Source organism: Taudactylus pleione, unplaced genomic scaffold (assembly GCF_031769625.1).
Source record: "Taudactylus pleione unplaced genomic scaffold, aTauple2 ptg000016l, whole genome shotgun sequence".
Taxonomy (NCBI): domain Eukaryota; kingdom Metazoa; phylum Chordata; class Amphibia; order Anura; family Myobatrachidae; genus Taudactylus; species Taudactylus pleione.
In genome coordinates, this window is record NW_028284418.1 from 26,652,102 (window position 1) to 26,673,572 (window position 21,471).

Consider the following 21,471-nt stretch of genomic DNA (forward strand, 5'->3'; position numbering starts at 1 on the left):
AATCGGAAAGGGTATTGAAACTTTGGGAACAAAAAAACAAACAACAATCAGTCCAGTGTCACCAAGCTGCTCCCTTTTATCTGGATCCAAGCGCCTGCAATATCCACCACCAACACCTGCATCATCATTAACATCCTCATTCATGATCAGAATTAGTCCTGCATCCAATATCATAAGGACTGACTCCTCTCCTATCTGTTGTTCCTCAGAAGGATCCTTGAGGGTTACGCCTGCTGCTGCTGTTGCTATAAGTGGATCTTCATCCCAGAAGGGGACCAGGAAGAAGACTACTTTTAGTAGTTCAGGAACTTCAACCAAGCAATTGACTGTCACACAGTCCTTTGCATTGGCAAACAAGTATGACAGCAAACACCCAGCTGCACAGTGGATTATTGACGCCATAACAGCTATGCTGGTATTAGATGTGTGTCCAGTGTCCACCATTAATGCAGTGGGTCTTACCCAGTTAATGGAGGTCCTGTGTCCCCACAACATTGTGCCACCTAGATTCCACTTCTCTAGAATAGCAATTCCCAATCTGTACAAGGGCATTAAAAAAAACTTATTAATGTCCTCCAAATTGCTATTGTGCCCACTGTCCACTTAACCAAAGATATGTGGACAAGTGGGACAGGGCAAACTACAGATTACATGACTGTGACAGCCCACTGGTTAGGTGTATTGCCTCCAACAGTGCAAACAGCAGCAGCAGCTAACAAATACCAGCTCATTCAGAGGCAGGCTACTCTGTGTATCACCGGTTTCAGTAAGAGGCATACCGCTGAGAACCTCTTAGAGAAACTCAGGGAAATCATTGCAAAATGGCTTACCCCACTGGGACTTTCCTAGGGATTTGTGATTTCTAACAATGACAGCAATATTGTGCGAGCATTACATGTGGGCAAATTCGTTCACATCCGATGTTTTGCTCACACAATTGATCTGGCGGTGCAACATTTTTTTTAAAATGACAGGGGCGTGCAGGGGATGCTCTCAGTGGCCCGAAAGATTTCTGGACATTTTTGCCATTCAGCAACTGCGTGTCAAAGATTGCAGCACCAGCAAGAACTGTTGAATTTGCACTGCCATCAGCTGAATCAAGAGGTAGTAACTTGGTGGAATTCTACCCTCTATATGCTTCAGCGGATGGAGGAGCAGAAAAAGGCCATCCAAGGCTACACTACGGCCTATGACATAGGGAGAGGAGCGGGAATGCACCTTAGTCTAGCGCAGTGGAGAACAATTTCCGTGTTGTGCAAGGTTCTCAAACCCTTTGAACTTGCCACACATGAAGTTAGTTCAGACACTGCCAGCTTGAGTCAGGTCATTCCCCTAATCATACTTTTGCAAAAGCAGCTGGAGAAACTGAAGGAGCTGAAATGGAGTGTGTCACAACCAGGGTTTCTCGGCATGGCGGTCAGCGGGTGATACCTGTGAGGACGCTATGGCGAGGGGCATCTGGCGGTGGCGCTGGTGCCTGGTGGGGAGCATTGGCTGTGCGTGGTTCTGTGTGGGCATACTGTCACTCTGGTCTGGTTAGGCCTGGTGTTGCTTCCGTTCCGTTCTGGCATGGGCGCCACCATCTTGCCTCCGGACATGTGACCTAGTTGCCCTATCCTGGTGTGTCACATGCTACTCTCTGACCAGTCACGGCTGAGCACTGGGGATTTAAGGGAGTTCAGAGTGCCAGTGCAACATGTTTCTCAGCGAGAGCTGAGAGAGTTCCTGTGCTTTCACCTGTCTGTTGGATTCATTGCCTAAGCCTGCTTCACCTGACCTGCTCCAACCCTGCTGGATTCCCCTGCCTTCTCCAATTACCTTCCCTATTGCCTAAGCACCTGTGTCAGCTAGACTTTCCCTGCACCTCCATTTACCTTTTCCCCTGCCTGAGTACCTGAACCTGCTGTTTCCCTGCACCTTGCTTCCACTTACACCCAGCTGGACTTCATTACCTCTGCCTGCATTCTGTTACAGCTCACCATACTTGCATACTGGTCTGATCCTGCCTGTCACTATCTGGACATTCTCCCATTTACCCCACTACAGTTATCAAGTGCACTTTAGTGCTATACCTGGACTTTTTGGTTTGCCATTCCCATGACCTCTAAGTCACTTATTAAAAACTACACTTTTTCATTTAAATCTGCTTCTGTGTCTGCTCCTATCACCACCCCGAGTCCACAACAAAATCAGAACTTCACAGTTTGCACTGGCCCCATGGATCTGGCCACGGGACAGGAGTCTGGAGCTGATTTTTTCCGAAGTATTGCAGGCCGTTTGGAAAGCCTGGAAGCTATGCAGCACAAAGTGGCTCAGTTCATGCAAGAAATAACTAAACAACAGAATTTAATTCAGAGCATAGCAACTCGCTTGGAGAGTGTGGAAACTATACAGCGGCAGATGGCAAAGTTTGTGCAAGACATTGCACACCATCTGGATACTGTACAAGCTACTTCAACGGCTCCTAGTGTGCTTGCAGCTACTCCTATCCCCACTCCTGTGATTTCTTCCTCTGGATCTACTCCTCGTTTGTATCTTCCCATACCTGATAAGTTTGATGGTACTCCAAAACTGTGTCGTGGATTTCTCAATGAGTGCGATGTGAACTTTGCAACCCTCTAATTTCGCTGCTCCTAAAACCAAAGTGGCTTACATTGTGTCCTTGTTATCCAGTTCTGCCCTGCAATGGGTTTCTCCGCTCTGGGAGTGTTCAGATCTGCTTCTGGATAATTACCCAGAGTTTCTAGCAACATTCAGGAGGATTTTTGATGAGCCTGGAAGAACTTCCTCTGCTTCCTCCAGTAATATGAAGTTAAAACAAGGGACCCGTCCTGTCAGCCAGTACGTCATTCAGTTTCAGATGTTGGCATCTGAAGTCAAGTGGTCTTTTGGCAAGGTCTATCAGATCGTTTAAAGGATGACCTGGTGACTCGAGAATTACCCTCTAGTCTTAGTGATCTCATTTCCCTTTGTAATAAAGTTGATATACATTTTAGAGAGCGTTAAGATAAAAAGCACAGAGCTAAGCGTTTCCCTTCCCCTATCCATCCCACTCCCTCCCTTTCCGAGGAAGAACCCATGAAGGTAAATCATACTCGTCTCTCTAACGAAGAACGATAGAGACGCATTAAAGAGAACCTTTGTCTATATTGTGGAGACGCGGGTCACCTGGTGGCTTCCTGTACCAGCAAGCCGGGGAGCATCCCGTTTCTAGCTAGTTCTGGGTACACTCGGTTAGGAGCAATTCTTCCGTCCTCTAAACGTATTGACTCTGTCTTGTCCATAGCCTTAGACATTAATTCTAGCCCTGTGCTTGTGTCTGCCCTTTTGAATTTAGGGGCAGCAGGGAATTTCATATCATCTCGGTTGGCAGATAAATTTCTAATTCCCTGCAGCACCTTGGATCATACTGTCTCCTGGACCTCTATTGATGGTACATCTCTTTGTAATGGAACTGCGTCTAAGAAAACTCAACCTGTTTTAGTTCGTGTTGGAGCCCTCCATGTAGAACATATCAGTTTTTTCATCATACCCAAGACTTCCCATGAAGTCATACTCGGATACCCGTGGCTGTGTAAGCACAACCCCAGAATTGATTGGAACACTATGCAGGTTCAGTCATGGAGTGGTGAAAGTCAAGTGTCTTGCCTTCCGAAGACTGACGCCTTGTCACGGTCATTATCCCCTGTAAGTGGTCTAGAAACACTACGGAATACGCCCGTGCTTGGGGCAAAAGTTTTGACAGCGATGCAACCTCCTGTTGGGAAGTCCTTGGTAGCCCCAGGAGGGGTGACTCCAAAGCCTCAACCCCAGAGGATGTCTCTAAGGTCTCGAAATCAAGGGAGGTCTCCAGCGATATCTCAAGTCATGCCCCTTTCATTTTTTTTAATGAAAATTCTGAACCAATTGCTGCTTGTTGAGTCAACCCAATGGCACAAGTCGCACAACAGTGACATTCAGCCAAGGGTTCTCAGCCCTTAAGGCTGCTACACGGCCCAAAGGACGCATCCTGCTTCATGTCCCAAAGGCCACCTGTCGTCACTCCTCACCAGCCCTCAAGGCTGTAATGACCGCAACTTGCCAAGAGTTCCAGGCCTCAAGGCTGTTGCAGGACTAATCATAGCTCTGCATTCCACTACTACTCAGCCCGGAGGCTGCATCAACAATTAACTATCAACTATCAATTCTTCAGCCAATGGCTGCACAAATGATCAATTATTCAGCCAGGGACTGCACCAATTATCAACTCTTCAGCCATGGGCTGCACCAATTATCAATTCTTCAGCCAGGGGCTGCTCCAATTTATCAAGTATCAAAATGTACAGAAAAGATTTGCAAGATAGAATTGTTCCTTCCATGCACTCTTATGTGGGATATTATAAAGGACAAAATATTATAATTTTGTTAAACAAATTGCATAAACTCGCAGCAAATGGCGTAACAGGGAGGAGGTGCCTAGATGGTAAACGTCCCTTCCTCTGCAAACTTTGGCTTTACAAATGGAACAGATGCCTTCACAACTGTTGTCAGAATTTAGATTAAAATAATTCCACACCCAAGACGTGGCTTTTCTGGATTTCTTTTTATCATGGGCAAGAACTGCTGCCACTGCTGGCTAATTTACACAAACCACATCCTCATCATCAATATCCTCATTAGCGTCAGATAGGACACAAATTTCCCCCTCATCCTCCTTTTGCACTTCCTCCACACTATCATCCTCATTTTCTATTATTTCACCATCTAATACTAGCACAGCCATCATGGCGTCAGTGATCCGCTGTGAAACTGGGTGACAGCTTTTATACTTACTTCCTCTATCAAAGGACTGTTTAATAGTCAATTGTTGTTTGAAATTACTACTACTAGTAGTCTTCTTGGTCCCTTTCTGGGATGAAGATCCACCCCCAGCAGCAACAACAGGCGTAGCACTCAAGGATCCTTCTGAGGAACAACAGATAGGAGAGGAGTCAGTCCTTATGAAATTGGATGCAGGACTACTTCCGATCATGAAAGAGGATGTTGATGATGATGCAGGTATTGGTGGTGGAGATTGCAGGCGTTTGGATCCAGATAGAAGGGAGCAGCTAGGTGACACTGGACTGATTGTTGTTAGGTTTTTTCCCCAAAGTTTTAGAATTTTAAATACCCTTTCCAAATTGATGAATGCGCTGCAAGTGATGTAACAGGGAGGAGGTTCCAAGATGGTTAAGGTCCTTACCTCTACTCACTGTTACTTGGCAATGGTTACAAATGGCTTGGCAAGGGTTGTCCAGATTTGGGTGGAATATTCCACACAATAGAAGTGGATTTTTTGGTCCTTTACCCAGGCATGGCAACAATGGGATTTTTCCCACCATGGGCAACAACTGTTGCCTGATTTACAGTTTTACACAAACATCCTCGCCATCAACATCCTCATCATCCTTGTTGTTATCACCATCTACATAAATATCCTCCTCATCCTCCTCGGCAATTCCACAGAAGCATCCTCGATTTCTACATCAGCATGTTGACTTGTGCTGCTCATCCCCACATTTGCAGAGGGCACACAAATGGTGGAAGGAGGATCCTCTTTAAGTACAGTATTAGAAAGGTCAGGCTCACAAATGGCAACCGCGGACACACTTGGACTCTCCTCTGGGATTTGTGATATTTTTGGAGCACACAGTTGGTTCCGGTGTCTTACTCGTCTTAACAATTTTAATCTTTTTTGTACCTCTCCTACAAGCAGAGGGGCTAAAATCATTACTAGAACCACCAGTCATAAATAATAAAGTCCAAGGCCTTATCCTTTCCTTGCCACTTCGTGTAGTGAATGGCATATTGCCAATTTTTTGTTTCTCTAAGGCTGACTTAGCTTTACATTTTTTGGCTTTAATAGGGTAAAAGTTGATTTTTTTAGCCTGACTTTTTGTCCTGACTTAAGCCCTGGTACATCGGTCTTCATAGATGACGTTGATGACCTTACATCGTCATCATGACTGCTGCCAGCAGCTACAAGACTGGTATGTGGGTCCTGCTCTCCAGTCATGTGACTGTCCTCCATACTCACTATGCACACAACCACACACAAAAATTTTTTTTTTTTTTTTTTGAAAATTGGGGTGAATCCCTGAAAGAGGCAGCAGCCCCTTTACAGACAGCAGCACAGCACCACTGCGCACCTACGCCGATGACAGATGTGGCTAACATGCACACAAAAATATGTAATATTATTTTTTTTATTTTAACACTGGGGGTGAACCCCTGAAAGAGACAGCAGCCCCTTGACAGACAGCAGCACAGCACCCCTGCGCACCTACGCTGATGACAGGTGTGGCTAACACGCAGGCAAACATTTTTTTATTTATTTGTTTATTTATTTTTTGGCCAGCAGCCCCTTGACAGACAGGAGCGCAGCACCCCTGGATACCTACGCCGATGATAGATGTGGCTAACATGCACACAAAAAAATTGTTTATTTTTTGGGCGGCAGCCCCGTAACAGATAGGAGCACAGCACCCCTGCGCACCTACACCGATGACAGGTGTGGCTAACACGCACACAATTAAAAAAAATTTTTTTTGAACACTGGGGGTGAACCCATGAAAGAGGCAGCAGCCTTTCACAGACAGCAGCACAGCACCCCTGCACACCTACCCTGATGATAAGTGTGGCTAACATGCACACAGAATAAAAAAATTATAATTTTCACACTGGGGGTGGGTGAAGAGCACCCCTGAAGGACAGAGCACCCCCTGGACAATGCAGAATTACAGCCAGCCATCCCCTATGGACAGGACAACAGCCAGTCCCTATGGACAGGACAACAGCCAGCTAGCCCCTCTATAGACAACAGGCCTTATGGACAGGACAATAGCCAGATCCTTTATAGAAGACAAGAGCCAGCCCTTATGGACAGGACAACAGCCAGCCCCTATATGGACAACAGTAGCCAGCCAGCCAGGCACCTATGGTCAGCATCAGCAACAGATCCCAGCTCCCTCCCTCTTCACGCTCCACAGCCGGAATGAAAAATGGCGGCGATCACGGGTCCTTTATAGAATCCAAAACCTGCGAGAAAACGTACAGCGGGATGATGATGTTTTGCCTCGTTTTCAGATCCGAGTCAGGCGGGAAAACCTGATCTGACTCGTATCCCCGTAGTTCGTGCAGGTTCGGTTATCAGGGAACCGAACCCACTCATCCCTACTCTGAACAGGTTGCAGAGATGCGGGTTTTAAAAATAACACAAAGTGCAATTAGGTTTCAGACTCTGAATAAGTCCCAGAATGTGTAAATAAATAGTATACCTGGTGTCATTTCTTCTGACCAGGGCACATTTTGAGAACCCCTTGTAAAGTATTATTACATTAAAATGGCTGCTGCGCCAGGTAATTTCCAGGTGTCTTCTGGATGCAGAGCTGGCCGACGCGGGACTGCAGAGAGGTAAGTATATTATGAAAGTAAGCAGGGTGTGCGGTGTGGGACCCCCCAGACCCAGGGACCTGTGTGCACAACACACCCTGCACCCAATGTTATTTGGTTAATAAACTGTTCATAGTATTATAAATTAAATATAACAGCTTATTTTAATACAATTAAGATAAATCCCATTGCATAAAAAGCCCTCCACAAAATATTTGCTGTTATCACATAAAAATGATGACTGTTTACATACTCTGGGTTCTATTCATCAACACCAAATTGTCCGGTAACCATGCGGAAATTATAGTTAGCATATTTTAGTTGTTTGAGTCTGTTGGAAAGGCTAATGTCATGTATTCATCAAAAGTATTGAGCAGTTTTAGGATTAGAAATAAGGAACGCATAATAAAATGTCACCTTAAGGAGTAGTTAATCACAGCCAGCAGCATGTTGGTATTAGTCTCAAATGACAGTCACAAAGTCCAACTTAAGTAAGAAAGTTAATAAATTGAAATAAAGTTATGCAATAAGAAATAATTCATGATCTCTACAAGCAGTGTGTTACTACACGTCCCTTAAATGTCAGCACATACAGTACTTTGCAAAAGTTTTAGGCAGGTGTGGAAAAAATGCTGCAAAGTGTTAATAGTTTATTTTTATCAATTAAAATGTAAAGTGAATGAAAAGAAGGTAAATCTAAATCAAATCAATATTTGGTGTCACCACCCTTTGCCTTCTAGGTATACTTGCACACAGTTTTTGAAGGAACTCAGCATGGAGGTTGTTCCAAGCATCTTGGAAAACTTAACAGATCTCCTGTGGATGTAGGCTTGCTCAAATCCTTATGTCTCTTAATGTGATCCCAGACAGACTTGATGATGTTGAGATCAGGGCTCTGTGGGGGCCATATCATCACTTCCAGGGCTCCTTGTTCTTCTTTACGTGGAAGATAGTTCTTAATTACATTGGCTGTATGTTTGGGGTCATTGTCCTGCTGCTGAATAAATTTGGAGCCAATCAGACGCCTCCCTGATTATATTGCATGATGGATAAGTACCTGCCTGTATTTCTCAGCATTGAGGACACCATTAATCCTGACCAAATTCCTAACTGCATTTGCTGAAATGCAGCCCCCAAGGCACCTCCACCATGCTTCATTGTTGCCTGCAGACACTCATTACTGTACCGCTCTCCAGCCCTGCGGCTCAGAACTGGCAGAAACCAGTGGGACCCAGGTACATCCATCTACTATTTGGAGAAGTCTGGCCAGCAGTGGTCTTGATGGAAGAATTGCGGCCAAAAGCCATACCTTCAATGTGGAAACAAGGCCAAGCGACTCAACTGTGCACCAAAACATAGGAACCGGGGTGCAGAAAAATGGCAGCAGGTGCTCTGGACTGATGACTCAAAATTTTAAATATTTGGCTGTAGCAGATGGCAGTTTGTCCACTGAAGGGCTGGAGAGCTGTACAATAATGAGTGTCGCGGGGGGTGATGGGAGGGATCCGATTGGATTCCTCTCATGTCACTCTCTGATTAGAGGCCCATAGGCTTCTATAGGGTAATGCCATCTGAAGATGACATTACCCACCACATTCAGGCCCCAGAATGCATTGCATTCCAGGGCTTGGTGAATGTGAGAAATGCGGTCAAACCCCGAAAACTGCATTTTTGGAGTTTGACAGCATTTTTGACATTGCTGCATCCCGCCTCAAGGCTTGATACATCTGTTGATATGTCCTAGGATGTTAACAATAGGAACCAGTGGAATTGTGAAATAGGTGTTGGAGACACTTAACCAGGCATTACCCACCGCATCCAAGCACTCCGGTGATTGGTGCATATGAGAAATGCGGTCTGATCCCCAGAAACTGCATTTTCGGTGGTTTGACCGCATTTCTCACATTGCTGCATCCCACCCTAAATAGAAAATATTATTTGAATCAAATTTCCCAAAATGAATTGATAGTACAGATAGTGGAGAGAGATAAAGTATCAACCAATTAGCTTCTAACTGTCATTTTACAGGCTGTGTTTGAAAAATGACAGGAGCTGATTGGTTGGTACTTTACCTCTCTCCACTTTATCTCTTCTCAAGGCTTAGTACATCTCCCCTATAACCAATAATATTAATCTCAGAAATTCTGAAATCACTTCAGTCACTTCCAAATTTATATAGACTAAAAATAAAACAAGGAATAACCGCAGGTTATAAAAACATGGTAGAGACGGAGACGGAAGTATTATATCCAAAAGTATTATTTGGCAATACACTTAGCATAGCTTGTGCTACTACACCCCAGTACTTACCTATGTTATAGTTTGGTCTAAAACCGAAGGAGACCATTTCAAAATGCTATCTCTGTATTATTTTCTACAGATCCCCCCCTAAGGATACACCACACTAGTCAAATAAAATTAATTTTGATCTGACTATCTTGGACCATATGAAGATTTAGGGGCCTATGTATCAAGCTGTTTTTTACATAAGACTATGTAGAAACTGCAGTTTCTGCATAATTTTATGTATTGTACCTATGTACTAATGGCACAATGCAGGCGATATGGATGCATGATAATTGCAGCAGTCCCACAATTATTTATACATAGACCCCTACATTGTCTTCTTCAGGCAAAGCTTGACAAATTTTTGTCAAATCTAGGAGCCAGCTTAAAAATTTAGGAGCCAGACCATCGTCTTCACTCAAAATACATGCCCCTTCATTGCCACACATGCCATCAAACCACTACACATGCCTCTTCAATGGTCATCACATTGCACCAAATGCCCATACCTGCCCCCAATTCATATTATGCCACACCTTAGGGCCCATATTAATATTATGCTAAATCGTAGGGACCAAATTGATATTATGCCACATAGTAGGGACCAAATTGATATTATGCCACACAGTAGAGACCAAATTGATATTATGCCATACAGTAGACACCAAATTGATATTATGCCATACAGTAGGGACCAAATTGATATTATGCCGCAAAGTAGATTCCAAATTGATATTATGCCTCATTGTATGCCCCAAATGTATATTATGCCACACAGTATGCCTCAAATTCAAAGTATGCCACAAAGTATAGCTTCCCAGCACAAGAAGAAACTGGAGAAGAGAGTAGGAACCCAAACTTGGTAATAACACTAGAGGAGGGCGTTAGTGTACAAAATGAAACAGTTAAAGCAGAAAACAATGAAGGCAGCCAGACTATGAGCTCATTAGAGGACCCATTTGAGGATCCAGCATGCTCTGTGGGAAGCTTGCAACATCTGTTTCAGCAGACAAACATTGCCGTGCATCATATTATGTCTTGATGTCCCTCCTTTGCTGGATCCGATCAAAAAGCTACTCCTGCTCTAGCATTGTCCATCTCCCCCAGGATCACATTCCTCCTGAATTGTACGGGTAGTCTGCAGCGGCACAGAGCCAGTCCAGACTCCAGCCAACCACTCACTTGGCGGCATCTTTTGCGGACAGAAGGGAGGAGGCAGGGCCACACTTATTGAATGTGGCGGGCACACCCTATACTCCTGTAACCACCACCAGAGAAGTGCAGCGTTTTTTTTTTCTTGACAATAAACTTTATTACTACTTGGCTCTTATAAAACCACTAGTCACTAGGACTAAAATCTTGGTTGTCATGGCGACCTGACGCCAAGGATTTGTTGATCCCTGTTCTACGACCAATTAATTAATCGCCACCTGGGACAATCCTATTTCTTACACAGGCATGCATTATAAAGTGTGTAAAACCTGCATAAAACAGGTGGGCATATTTATCACATTCCGCATATCCTATGTGGATTGGCTGTGATAAATTCACCCAATATCGCAGTGCGATATTTGAATACATCACAAGGATGTATCAAAAATCGCATGCAGGGACAGAGCATATGATAAAGCTCTGTCCCTGCGAATCCCCTTCACAAACTTGTCACTGTATTTCTCACAAAAAATATAGTGAGAAGGTGTCCACGCATGTCAGGCTTCTGGAGTCAGGTATTTCATACCCATTCTCTCCCCGCACCCTAAACCTAACCCTCCCCCCTTAGTGCCTAATTCTAACCCTCCCCCTAGTGCCTAACCCTAACTACTAACCCTCCCCCCAACTACTTACCTTCGTCATCTCGGCGGTCGAGATGCCAGCGCCGGTATTCTGGCGCAGGTAATGTAAGCGTCAGCATCCCGACCGCCGGGATGCAGAACGCATACCGTTTTTTCTATCCTGCGCAGATGAGTCAACTCAGTGTTGTAGTTCAGTAATGCTACGAATTCCTTTTAGTTCATTGCCAAGAAACTGAGGACCTCATTCAGAGTCGGTCGAAGCGGCCGCATGGTTGTACGCCGCCGATGTTCGCTATACTGCGCAGGTGTAAAGTTCGCAATGCGCGTGCGCAAACTAGCCGCTACGATCAGAAATTTCTCTCTCCTTGAACACAGCCAAGTCGGTAGTTTGAGTGACAGATGGAGGCGTTTGTGGGTGGTAACAGGGGAAGGTGCTTGAAAACGGGGGAGTGGAGATCCGAACGCAGGCGGGCCTCATTATGCGAACAGCATTTTATGGGAGTGCATACGGATTATGGGAGTGCATAATTAACAAAGTAGCGTCATGGCACATGTGACATGGGAGGTTTTAACACTGACTTGATCGTAGAGCTTAAGAGAGGGTATGGTCAAACTTAAGCTCTACGACCAGTGCCGATGGTTCCCGATGGTCTCGATTAATCCTTATATGGCCGGAGATGACGTGCAATGCGTACGAGAAGGGGGCGTATTTTTTTGTCTTACGACCGCTTCCTCCCCTTGGTCGGCCAGCTACCGATCCGAACTTAGGGACGCAACTTGCGAGGGAATCATTTGAATATCCGGCCCCTTTTTCCGTACGACCGCGCGGCCGCTTTGACCGACTCTGAATGAGGTCCTGAGTGTGTGTTGGGGAAACATACATTCCTAGCTGTCAAATCAGATATTTGTCTTTTATCTTTCCAGAAATAAACTCTGGTAGGCAGTCTTTATTTTGAATTCTATCTTACAGCTGAAAGATATCTGTGTGACAGCATTGTAAAGCAAAAATATTATTACATCAATTGGATATTAATTTGGATTAATCACTATACAAATAATTTAAGTATTTCAAAAATGTGTGAGCAGGACAATAAATTAGATGTTGTCTTCTTTAAGTTAAATGTGTAGAGAAAGAAACATCATTTAAGTGCCTGAAGTCAGTATGTGTAACCCACGGAACCGGCCTTTCCACTCCATTTCTTACCCTCCCTTCATGACGACAATCTTTGCAAGACCAGAGAAAAACAACTGATACCTGATCTTATCCCGGAGGGGCGATGTTTGTCCTCTTGTGTGAGAGTGAGTTTATATATTACAGTACTGTATATACATTTATTGTTTTCTGGCATCGATATCATTGCCTAACTCTGGCAGATATTATCTTTTACAGCTTTATTTGCCATCCAACATCTCTGTTTTAATGTAAAGGTAATGTGTAAAAGTATAATTTGATGTTGTATCTTTGTGCACACTGAGCCCCATTCTGATGTGGATGCAATGCCGATATTTCCGCAGTTGAACGATTATCAGACGACTGCGCATGCGCCAAGGTACCTTTGCCGCTCGCAGTGAGGAATTAATCGCACAGTGATTGAAATTCAGGGGCCGTACGGTGGCAGTTATGGGGAGTGGCGGTAAAAACGAAGTGTGGTGACCGTTTCCCAAGATTGTATCTGCCTACATCTGCCATCCTCTACACTGAATATATGGTGCCAGCATCTCGGTTCTTTCAGACATTTTTGCATGCCCATAGGGCTACTAAGATGGGCAATTATCAAAGGATCTGCTGCATATTTGTACATGGCGAGTCTGCTGCTGGGCGCCTCAGTACATATCCAGGCAGCTGTAGCATTATTTTCACATGGCAGCTGCGTACAAAATAGCACCTGCTAATACATTAGCGTCCACATGTGAATCAGCTCCACTTTGTACTGCAGATTATTCCTATAACACATCACGTTATATATATATATATATATATAAACAACAATGATCCGGCACTCACTGTATATGAAAAAGATGCTGCTTGCTCCGGGTGCCTTCCTTACAGGGAACAGCGACCCCACAATGCATAAACACCAGAGGCGGCCCATCGGAGACAGTTCACGTATCATACAAAAACAATGTGATTTATTGCATGGTCATCAACGTTTCGGGGCAAAGACATCCTGATGAAGGGGCGTGTTGCCCCGAAACGTTGATGACCATGCAATAAACCTCATTACTTATTTATGATATGTGAACTGTCTCCGAGTGCCCCCTCGTGTGTATATACATTGTGGGGTCGCTGTTCCCTGTAAGGAAGGAATATTTATATATATATGTTATATATATATATATATATATATATACAGTCAGGTCCATAAATATTGGGACATTGACAGAATTTTAATATTTTGGCCTCTATTCACCACCACAATGATTTTGAAATGAAACAAACAAGATGTGTTTTAACGGCAGACTTTCAGATTTAATTTGAGGGTAATTACATCCAAATCAGGTGAACGGTGTAGGAATTACAACGGTTTCTATATGTGCCTTCCACTTTTTAAGGGGCCAAAAGTAATGGGACAAACTAAACAATCCTAAATCTAACTTTCACTTTTTAATACTTTGTTGCAAATCCTTTGCAGGCAATTACAGCCTGAAGTCTGGAACGCATAGACATCACCAGACGCTGGGTTTCATCCCTGGTGATGCTCTGCCAGGCCTCTCCTGCAAATGTCTTCAGTTCCTGCTTGTTCTTGGGGCATTTTCCCTTCAGTTTTATCTTCATCAAGTGAAATGCATGCTCAATCGGATTCAGGTCAGGGGATTGACTTGGCCATTGCATAACATTCCACTTTCTAGCCTTAAAAAACTCTTTGGTTGCTTTTGCAGTATGCTTCGGGTCATTGTCCATCTGCACTGTGAAGTGCCGTCTAATGAGTTCTGAAGCATTTGACTGAATATGAGCATATAATATTGCCCGAAACACTTCAGAATTCATTCTGCTGCTTTTGTCAGCAATCACATCATCAATAAATTCAAGGGAACCAGTTCCATTGGCAGCCATACATGCCAACGCCATGACACTACCACCACCATGCTTCACTGATGAGGTGGTATGTTTAGGATCATGAGCAGTTCCTTTCCTTCTCTTCTCTTCCCATCACTCTGGTACAAGTTGATCTTTGTCTCATCTTTCCATTGGATGTTGTTCCAGAACTGTAATGGCTTTTTTAGATGTTGATTGGCAAACTCTAATCTGGTCTTCTTGTTTTTGTGGCTCACCAATTGTTTACATCTTGTGGTGAACCTTCTATATTCACTCTTGTGAAGTCTTCTCTTGATTGTTGACTTTGACACATATACATCTACCTCCTGGAGAGTGGTCTTGATTTGGCCAACTGTTGTGAAGGGGTTTTTCTTCACCAGGGAAATCATTCTTTTGTCATCTACCACAGTTGTTTTCCGTGGTCTTCCGGGTCTTTTGGTGTTGCTGAGCTCTCCGATGCGTTCTTTATTTCTAAGAATGTTCCAAACAGTTGATTTGGCCATACCTAATGTTTTTGCTATCTCTCTGATGGGTTTGTTTTGATTTTTCAGCCTAATGATGGCTTGCTTCACTGATAGTGACAGCTCTTTGGATCTCTTATTGAGAGTTGACAGTAACTGATTCCAAATGCAAATGTCACACCTAGAATCAACTCCAGACCTTTTACCTGCTTAATTGATAATGAAATAACGAGGGAATAGCCCACACCTGTCCATGAAATAGCTATTGAGTTGATAGTCCCATTACTTTTGGCCGCTTAAAAAGTGGGAGGCAAATATTGAAACTGTTGTAATCCCTACACCGTTCACCCGATTTGGATGTAATTACCCTCAAATTAAATCTGAAAGTCTGCAGTTAAAGTACATCTTGTTTGTTTCATTTCAAAACCATTGTGGTGGTGAATAGAGGCCAAAATCTGAAAATCTGGTCACCCACAGCTATACGAGTGGCCAGGAGGCCGTTCTAAAAATCAAGAAGGACGGCCCTGATTCAGAGCGAGCGCTCTGTCAGAGCATCCGGCTCTGGATCAGGGCCTATGTGTACATATTTAATATTTTATTATATTATTATTTTTGAACTAAGTCAACTCTGAGATTTTTACAAATTTATTAGTATAGTGATTATTTTTCTATAGCTGGTACTGTATATAAGTGCGGGTTTTGTGCTGATGATAGATTATTTATATACAAGAGACTTTGATCTGATATTATCCTGCTGCTATATACCTGCATTTATAAAGTGCACAATATTTCAATGTAAGTATATTAAGAAGAACTTGATGGTCCTGGTCCATTGCTACAGATGCCCTTCAGTGCTTGGCCAAATGTTCCCAGGGATACCTACCACGTGCTGGAGATGTGCCTCAGCTGTTGGCTCTCCACTCCATATCTGGTGGTACTGTGCAGCTCTACGCCCCTATTAGAATTCAGTGATATCCCTATCTAAAGAGATTATAGGACTGGGAGTTCTTGGAATCTGCATTCTGGCTCCTGAATCCAAATTACTGGTTCTTTGTCATACTACAAGAAGTCACTTTTGAAACACCAAAATAATGCAGCTAAAGCTATCATACCAGTACACTGGAGATCTATTGTTCCTCCCACTATAGCAGAATAGTTCTCTAGACTGAAATTTTATATAACCATGGATGACCTTATGTTGTCCAGCTACTTAATTTAGAGAGTTTAGCACCAATTGGGGACCTTGGCTCCTATATAAAGAGTCTCCCTCCTGCCTCAACAGACTCCATGGTGTGTTAATAATCCGCCTACCCGTCTCAAAACTTACCCTAATTCCTTCTCAGGTGGTTCCCCTCTCCCCTCTTTCGCCTCATCCTGCTCTAAGTTTCTTTATTACACTTTCTCCTCTTATTTAGTAAAATAATTGTTTGCCTTCATAGTTTGTTGTACCTATATTATATTCTGCCTTGTTCCAGTACTTATGTTATATTTCTCTTTGTATACTATATTGATATAGATGGTACCTAGTTTTTTTGTGGATGTTATGCACCTTATGTTTATATTTTTGGTGACCTAATAAATACCTTCATTGCAATGAAAAAAGGACTTGATGTATATCTATATAAGGGAGGTAAATCCCGGCAGGGGACTAATGATAGGCGTCGAAATCCCGACGCTTATCATTATCCACCCGCCAAAATCCTGACACCCAGCATACCAAACAAAGGTAAGCCGGAAGTTGCGAGTGGACAGTCGCAGGGGAGGGGTTAGGTTTAGGGGCTTACGGGGGGACTTAGGGCCTGATTCAGACCCGCTCATGAGCGCTGAGTGGATCGATGTTAGGCCACTGCGCATGCGCACGCCGGAGCTGGCTCTAACGTGCGCAAGCGCGAGACCCGGCAAGCGACGGGTGCTCCGTTGGTCCGGGTCTCGCACCAAAAGGGGGCGGCTGTTGATTTTGATCGACAGCTCGCACCGTTTTGTAGGCGTGGCGTGGGGGTGGCTTCACTATTAGAGCCAGAAGCTCTCTGGGGCTTGCGGCCATGAGACCTTACCACAAGGGTCTCGTCACAAGCCCGATGGTCGCGATGGTCTTGACCATCGCAACCATCACCCTGGCCGCTCGCAATAGCTGTGGGTGGTCACACAAAAAAAAAAAAAAACGCCCTGATTCAGAGCGAGCGCCGGCTCTGAATCAGGGCCTTAGAGTTAGGCATCCCCCCCTGGGAAGGTTAGGGTCACGCCAGGGGAAGGGAGGGTTAGGCACCCCCGAGGGGGTGGTTAGGTTTAGGTACACCCCTGGGAGGGTGCGGGGAGGGGGTGTTCAGTTTAGGCACCCCTGGGGGGAGGTTGGGATTAGACACTAGGTTAGGGGGGTTAGGCACCCCTAAGGGAGGGTTGGGGTTAGGGGGGGAGAGGGGAGGGCAGGGGCGTCTTAAGAGAGGAGGAGGCCTGTGTGCACTCCCACTGCGGAGCCCCCTCCTCTCTCCTCGGCGGCCGGCAGCCGACTGACGCGGCTGGCCAGCCACAACAGAATCAGTAGACTCCGGGCACTAGAGTGTGTCCAGGTTCTACTGCACATGCGCAGAATGCCGGAAAAATTTTCCGGTGTTCTGATCAGCGCTGACACCCGTTTTAAATAACATGGGTGCAGGGTGTGCAGTGCGGGGCCCCCCTGGACCTGGGGGCCCGTGTGCTCCATACACCCTGCACCCATTATAGAAACGCCCCTGAGGGAGGGGTAGATAGGTTACTTACCTCCGTCAGGATCTGTGCTCTTCGGCATGTCCGGCAGTCATTCATACCTCACCCCTATATAACCAAGAATTGGTTATCTGATGGTTATTTGTAATTGGAAGCAATCTCTATAAAGAGTTAGGAGGCAGCCAGGTTGGCACTGTAGGGGGTGGGGCTCAGCTGAGGTGGGTGGACCTTGGGGCATGATAATATTTTTGCCTCATCATAGCACCACCCCCGCAATTCAATGCTGCAAATACCGGCATTGTGAATCAGTGGACAGTCATCGGATACCTGTGCTGCCCACTACACCGGGGAAGTGGGCAGACATGGCTAGGTGGCTGCAGCCACCGGAATACTTTCCAGGCGTTCGGGAATGCCACACAATTTTCATGAGCCTCCTGGCCATTCCAGGAGGGTAGGCAAGTGTATGTTACACACACTTACATGCAAATGCATATACACATGTGAAAATACAAACAAACACTACTAGCTGACTTTGGCCCTCATTCAGAGCCGCTCGTTAGCGGCAGTACGCTCGTTCCGAGCGATGTTTGCACATCTGCGCATGCGTACGCTTTTTAGTACGCATGCGCGAACCAGTCAGTGCGGCCGAAAATCCTTTGTACGCTATATAGCGAGTGCCTGCTATTTTGAGTGACAGAATGAGGCGTATGTGGGTGGTAACAGGGGAAGGTGCTTGAAAATGGGGAGTGGAGATCCGAACGCAGGCGTGCTTAAAGGTCAAAACGGGCGTTTTATGGGTGTGTATATTTAAAACAGCAGCGTCATTGACCACGTTACTGGGTTATTTTATAGCCAGAACTGCACGCAAATTTGTGGTAGCAAACACCAACCACAAGAATAGCGAGCAGTTCATACGCTGGTCGATGTACTCGATTAATCTAATAAATAGCGGACATGACGTAGGATGCGTGCGGCCAGGGGGCGTTTTTAACAAATAAACGAGCGTATGTTTTGCTCGTTCGTTCAGACTTAGAGGTGTGAACACACTGCAATGTGCGTACGGATCATTTAAATAGCCACCCCTTGATTTTAAACGAACGACCGCAAATAGCGTGCGGCTCTGAATGAGGGCCTTTATGCACTGGGTTCTTCTTACTACAACATTACAATGTCCAGGAGGTGAAATTCCAACTATGCAGTTATTAGCTAGTGACATAACTCACTTTAGAACTAGGAATTGGTATTTCTGATGAAACACCTTCCCTTATGTTTATTTTGTGTTTCTTTCCTAGAAGTCATGTTCATTTCGGCGGTTTGTTGTGATACTGAGTCGTGGGGATCTAATCTGTGAGGTAAGTCTTAATAATGTTTCTTAAGTATAATTTTAGTGACAAAAGCATGACAAAAGCATGACTCATGATAATGTTCCAGCGTCTTTTCATTACTCTGACAAGGAAGTACACAGTATCGCAGAGCACTTACTGAAACTGAGACAGTGACTGTGCTCTCATTTTACTTGCACTTTAATTTGTGCTTCCTTAAATCTTCAGAACATTTGACGAGCATGACATAAAACTGTTTCTGCTCCTTTATCCAGTTGGCATATCATCTAGAAACATGTCGGCAACGTGGCAAGCTGACCCAGAGCTGGTGGACTTGGAGGAAGAGGAGTTATGGGAAATGATTGAAAGGCACAGATGTAAAATTGTACAACGGTTGTCACCCGAGCGGCTCACCCCATACTTGCGCCAAACCAAAGTGTTAGACGCAATGGATGAAGAGGAGATTCTGCATTGTGCCAAGTTTTCTACCAGGGCCATGAGACTGGGTGAGTGTTGATATTTGGGAGAGGGCCGGGTACCAAACAGTAGATTTCAATGTACTTATTCAAAGGTAAAGGGCCTGATTCCAAGGTACAAGCAGTTACAGCTGCTGGTGCAAATGTTTGTGGATTTGCGTCGGCGATAATATGTAAATGTTACTCTCAGCCTTCACCCCATGCACTAACGTGCAAGCACTGAAACGCCTACTTTCAATTTTTGCTGCCCGTTGCAATGCCACCAGTGATTGAAGACACTCCACCAATGGGGCAAGACATTCCACCAATGGGGCACCATCATGTGCACCATCGACACTTACACCTGTCCTCCGACACCCTCAAAACACTTTAGCACAACAGATTTTTTTTTTGTGTTCACTTCAGGTCATCTACAAGTTACCACCTAGGAACACCCATGGTTTTCCCATGCCATCTCTGATACCAACTGCCCTGTATGCAACAGTAACTCTGTGCATACACAGAGGGTAAAACATGCGCCCTAGGGATTTTCAAAATATTTTGCGCATATGCAGTAGCAAATAATCGCTCAACTACGTAACTTGCAGCATTTTGTGCACTTAGGCCTTGATTCAGAGCCAGTCGCTATTTGCGGTCGTTCGTTCCAAAAAAAGGGGTGGCTATTCAAATGAACAGTTCGCTCTTTGCGGTCTGTTCACGCCTCTATGTCTGAACGAGCGAACAAAACTTGCGGTCGTTTTTTTGGATAACTACGCCCCCTGGCCGCTCGCATCCTACGTCATGTCCACTATTTATTAGATTAATCGAGTACATCGACCAGCGTATGAACTGCTCTCTATTCTTGTGGTTGGTTTTTCCTACCACAAATTTGCGAGCAGTTCTGACTATAAAATAACCCAGTGACATGGTCAGTGACGCTGCTGTATTAATTATGCACACCCATAAAACGCCCGTTTTGACCTTTAAGCACGCCTGCGTTCTGATCTCCACTCCCCGTTTTCAAGCACCTTCCCCTGTTACCACCCACATACGCCTCCTCCTGTCACTCATATTAGCAGGCATTCGCTATTTAGCGAACAAACGATTTTCGGCCGCACTGACTGGTTCGCGCATGCGTATTACGATCCATATGCATGCGCAGTTGGGCAAACATCGCTCGGAACGAACAAGCTGCCGCTTACGAGCGGCTCTGAATCAGGCCCTTAACGTGCACTTCTGCATCAGGCCCGTATACACTTTGAGGTCATACCTCCCAACTGTCACGCATTCAGCGTACCATTTTTCTGGGACTGTCCCGCTGTCCTACCCGCAAGCCGCAGTCTCCCGCAGTGTGGGGGGGAGTTAGGGGGGCACATACCGCTGCTCTGTATAGCAGAGCAGCAGGTAAGTAGAGTGAGAATAAATGCCCTGCAGAGAGTGCTGGGCACGCCCCTGAGTGACATAAACTCAGGGGCGTGCTGTTAGACCACGCCCCTTTTTGGGCTCAGAAGTCCCGTTGTGGAAGTTCAAATGTTGGGAGGTATGTTTTAGGTGGATATTTTTGTAATGCTATCAATTAACATTCTTTGTGATTTTAATTAATATTACAGTGAAAATCCACTGAACTCAGGGCCTCATTCACTACGGATCGCTATTGCGATCACAGCTGCGATTATGCATGCAGATCTGCTACGAAAATATGCTAATGTCTGCAATCACAAAGCCAGTATTGAGACACCCACTATCGCTATCTCTCATCCGTAAGACCTCGCAGACCTGCGTATACATTGGTACCATCGAGTAACATCAGATCCTCACTCAGAATTAAAGCAGGTCTAACCTTACTCATAAATTGCAACTGTCGTCGCACACAGTGAGTACTCAAGCTGCCTATGCCGTCGCAGCGGCTAATTTATGCACGCCCAGGAAGCGATGCTCAAATGGACAGACACGTCTGCATTTCTCCAATACTACCCCGTCACCACCCCCAAACGCTAACTTCCC

At 45.0% G+C, this 21,471-nt stretch overlaps 1 protein-coding gene across 3 annotated transcripts in view; it reads left to right on the forward strand.

Moving 5' to 3' along the window:
* The first annotated feature begins 18,997 nt into the window (after positions 1 to 18,997).
* Positions 18,998 to 21,471, forward strand: part of CARD14 (caspase recruitment domain family member 14) — a 104,578-nt gene continuing 102,104 nt past the window's right edge. For 2 of the 3 annotated variants that reach the window (XM_088475189.1, XM_088475182.1), the window contains exon 1: positions 19,214 to 19,518. In XM_088475189.1, coding sequence (XP_088331315.1) covers positions 19,308 to 19,518 — 211 coding nt within the window. In that variant the 5' untranslated portion in view covers positions 19,214 to 19,307. Of the gene's footprint in view, positions 19,043 to 19,213; positions 19,519 to 21,471 lie in introns of those variants that run through there. The other variant, XM_088475174.1, reaches the window with a different exon arrangement.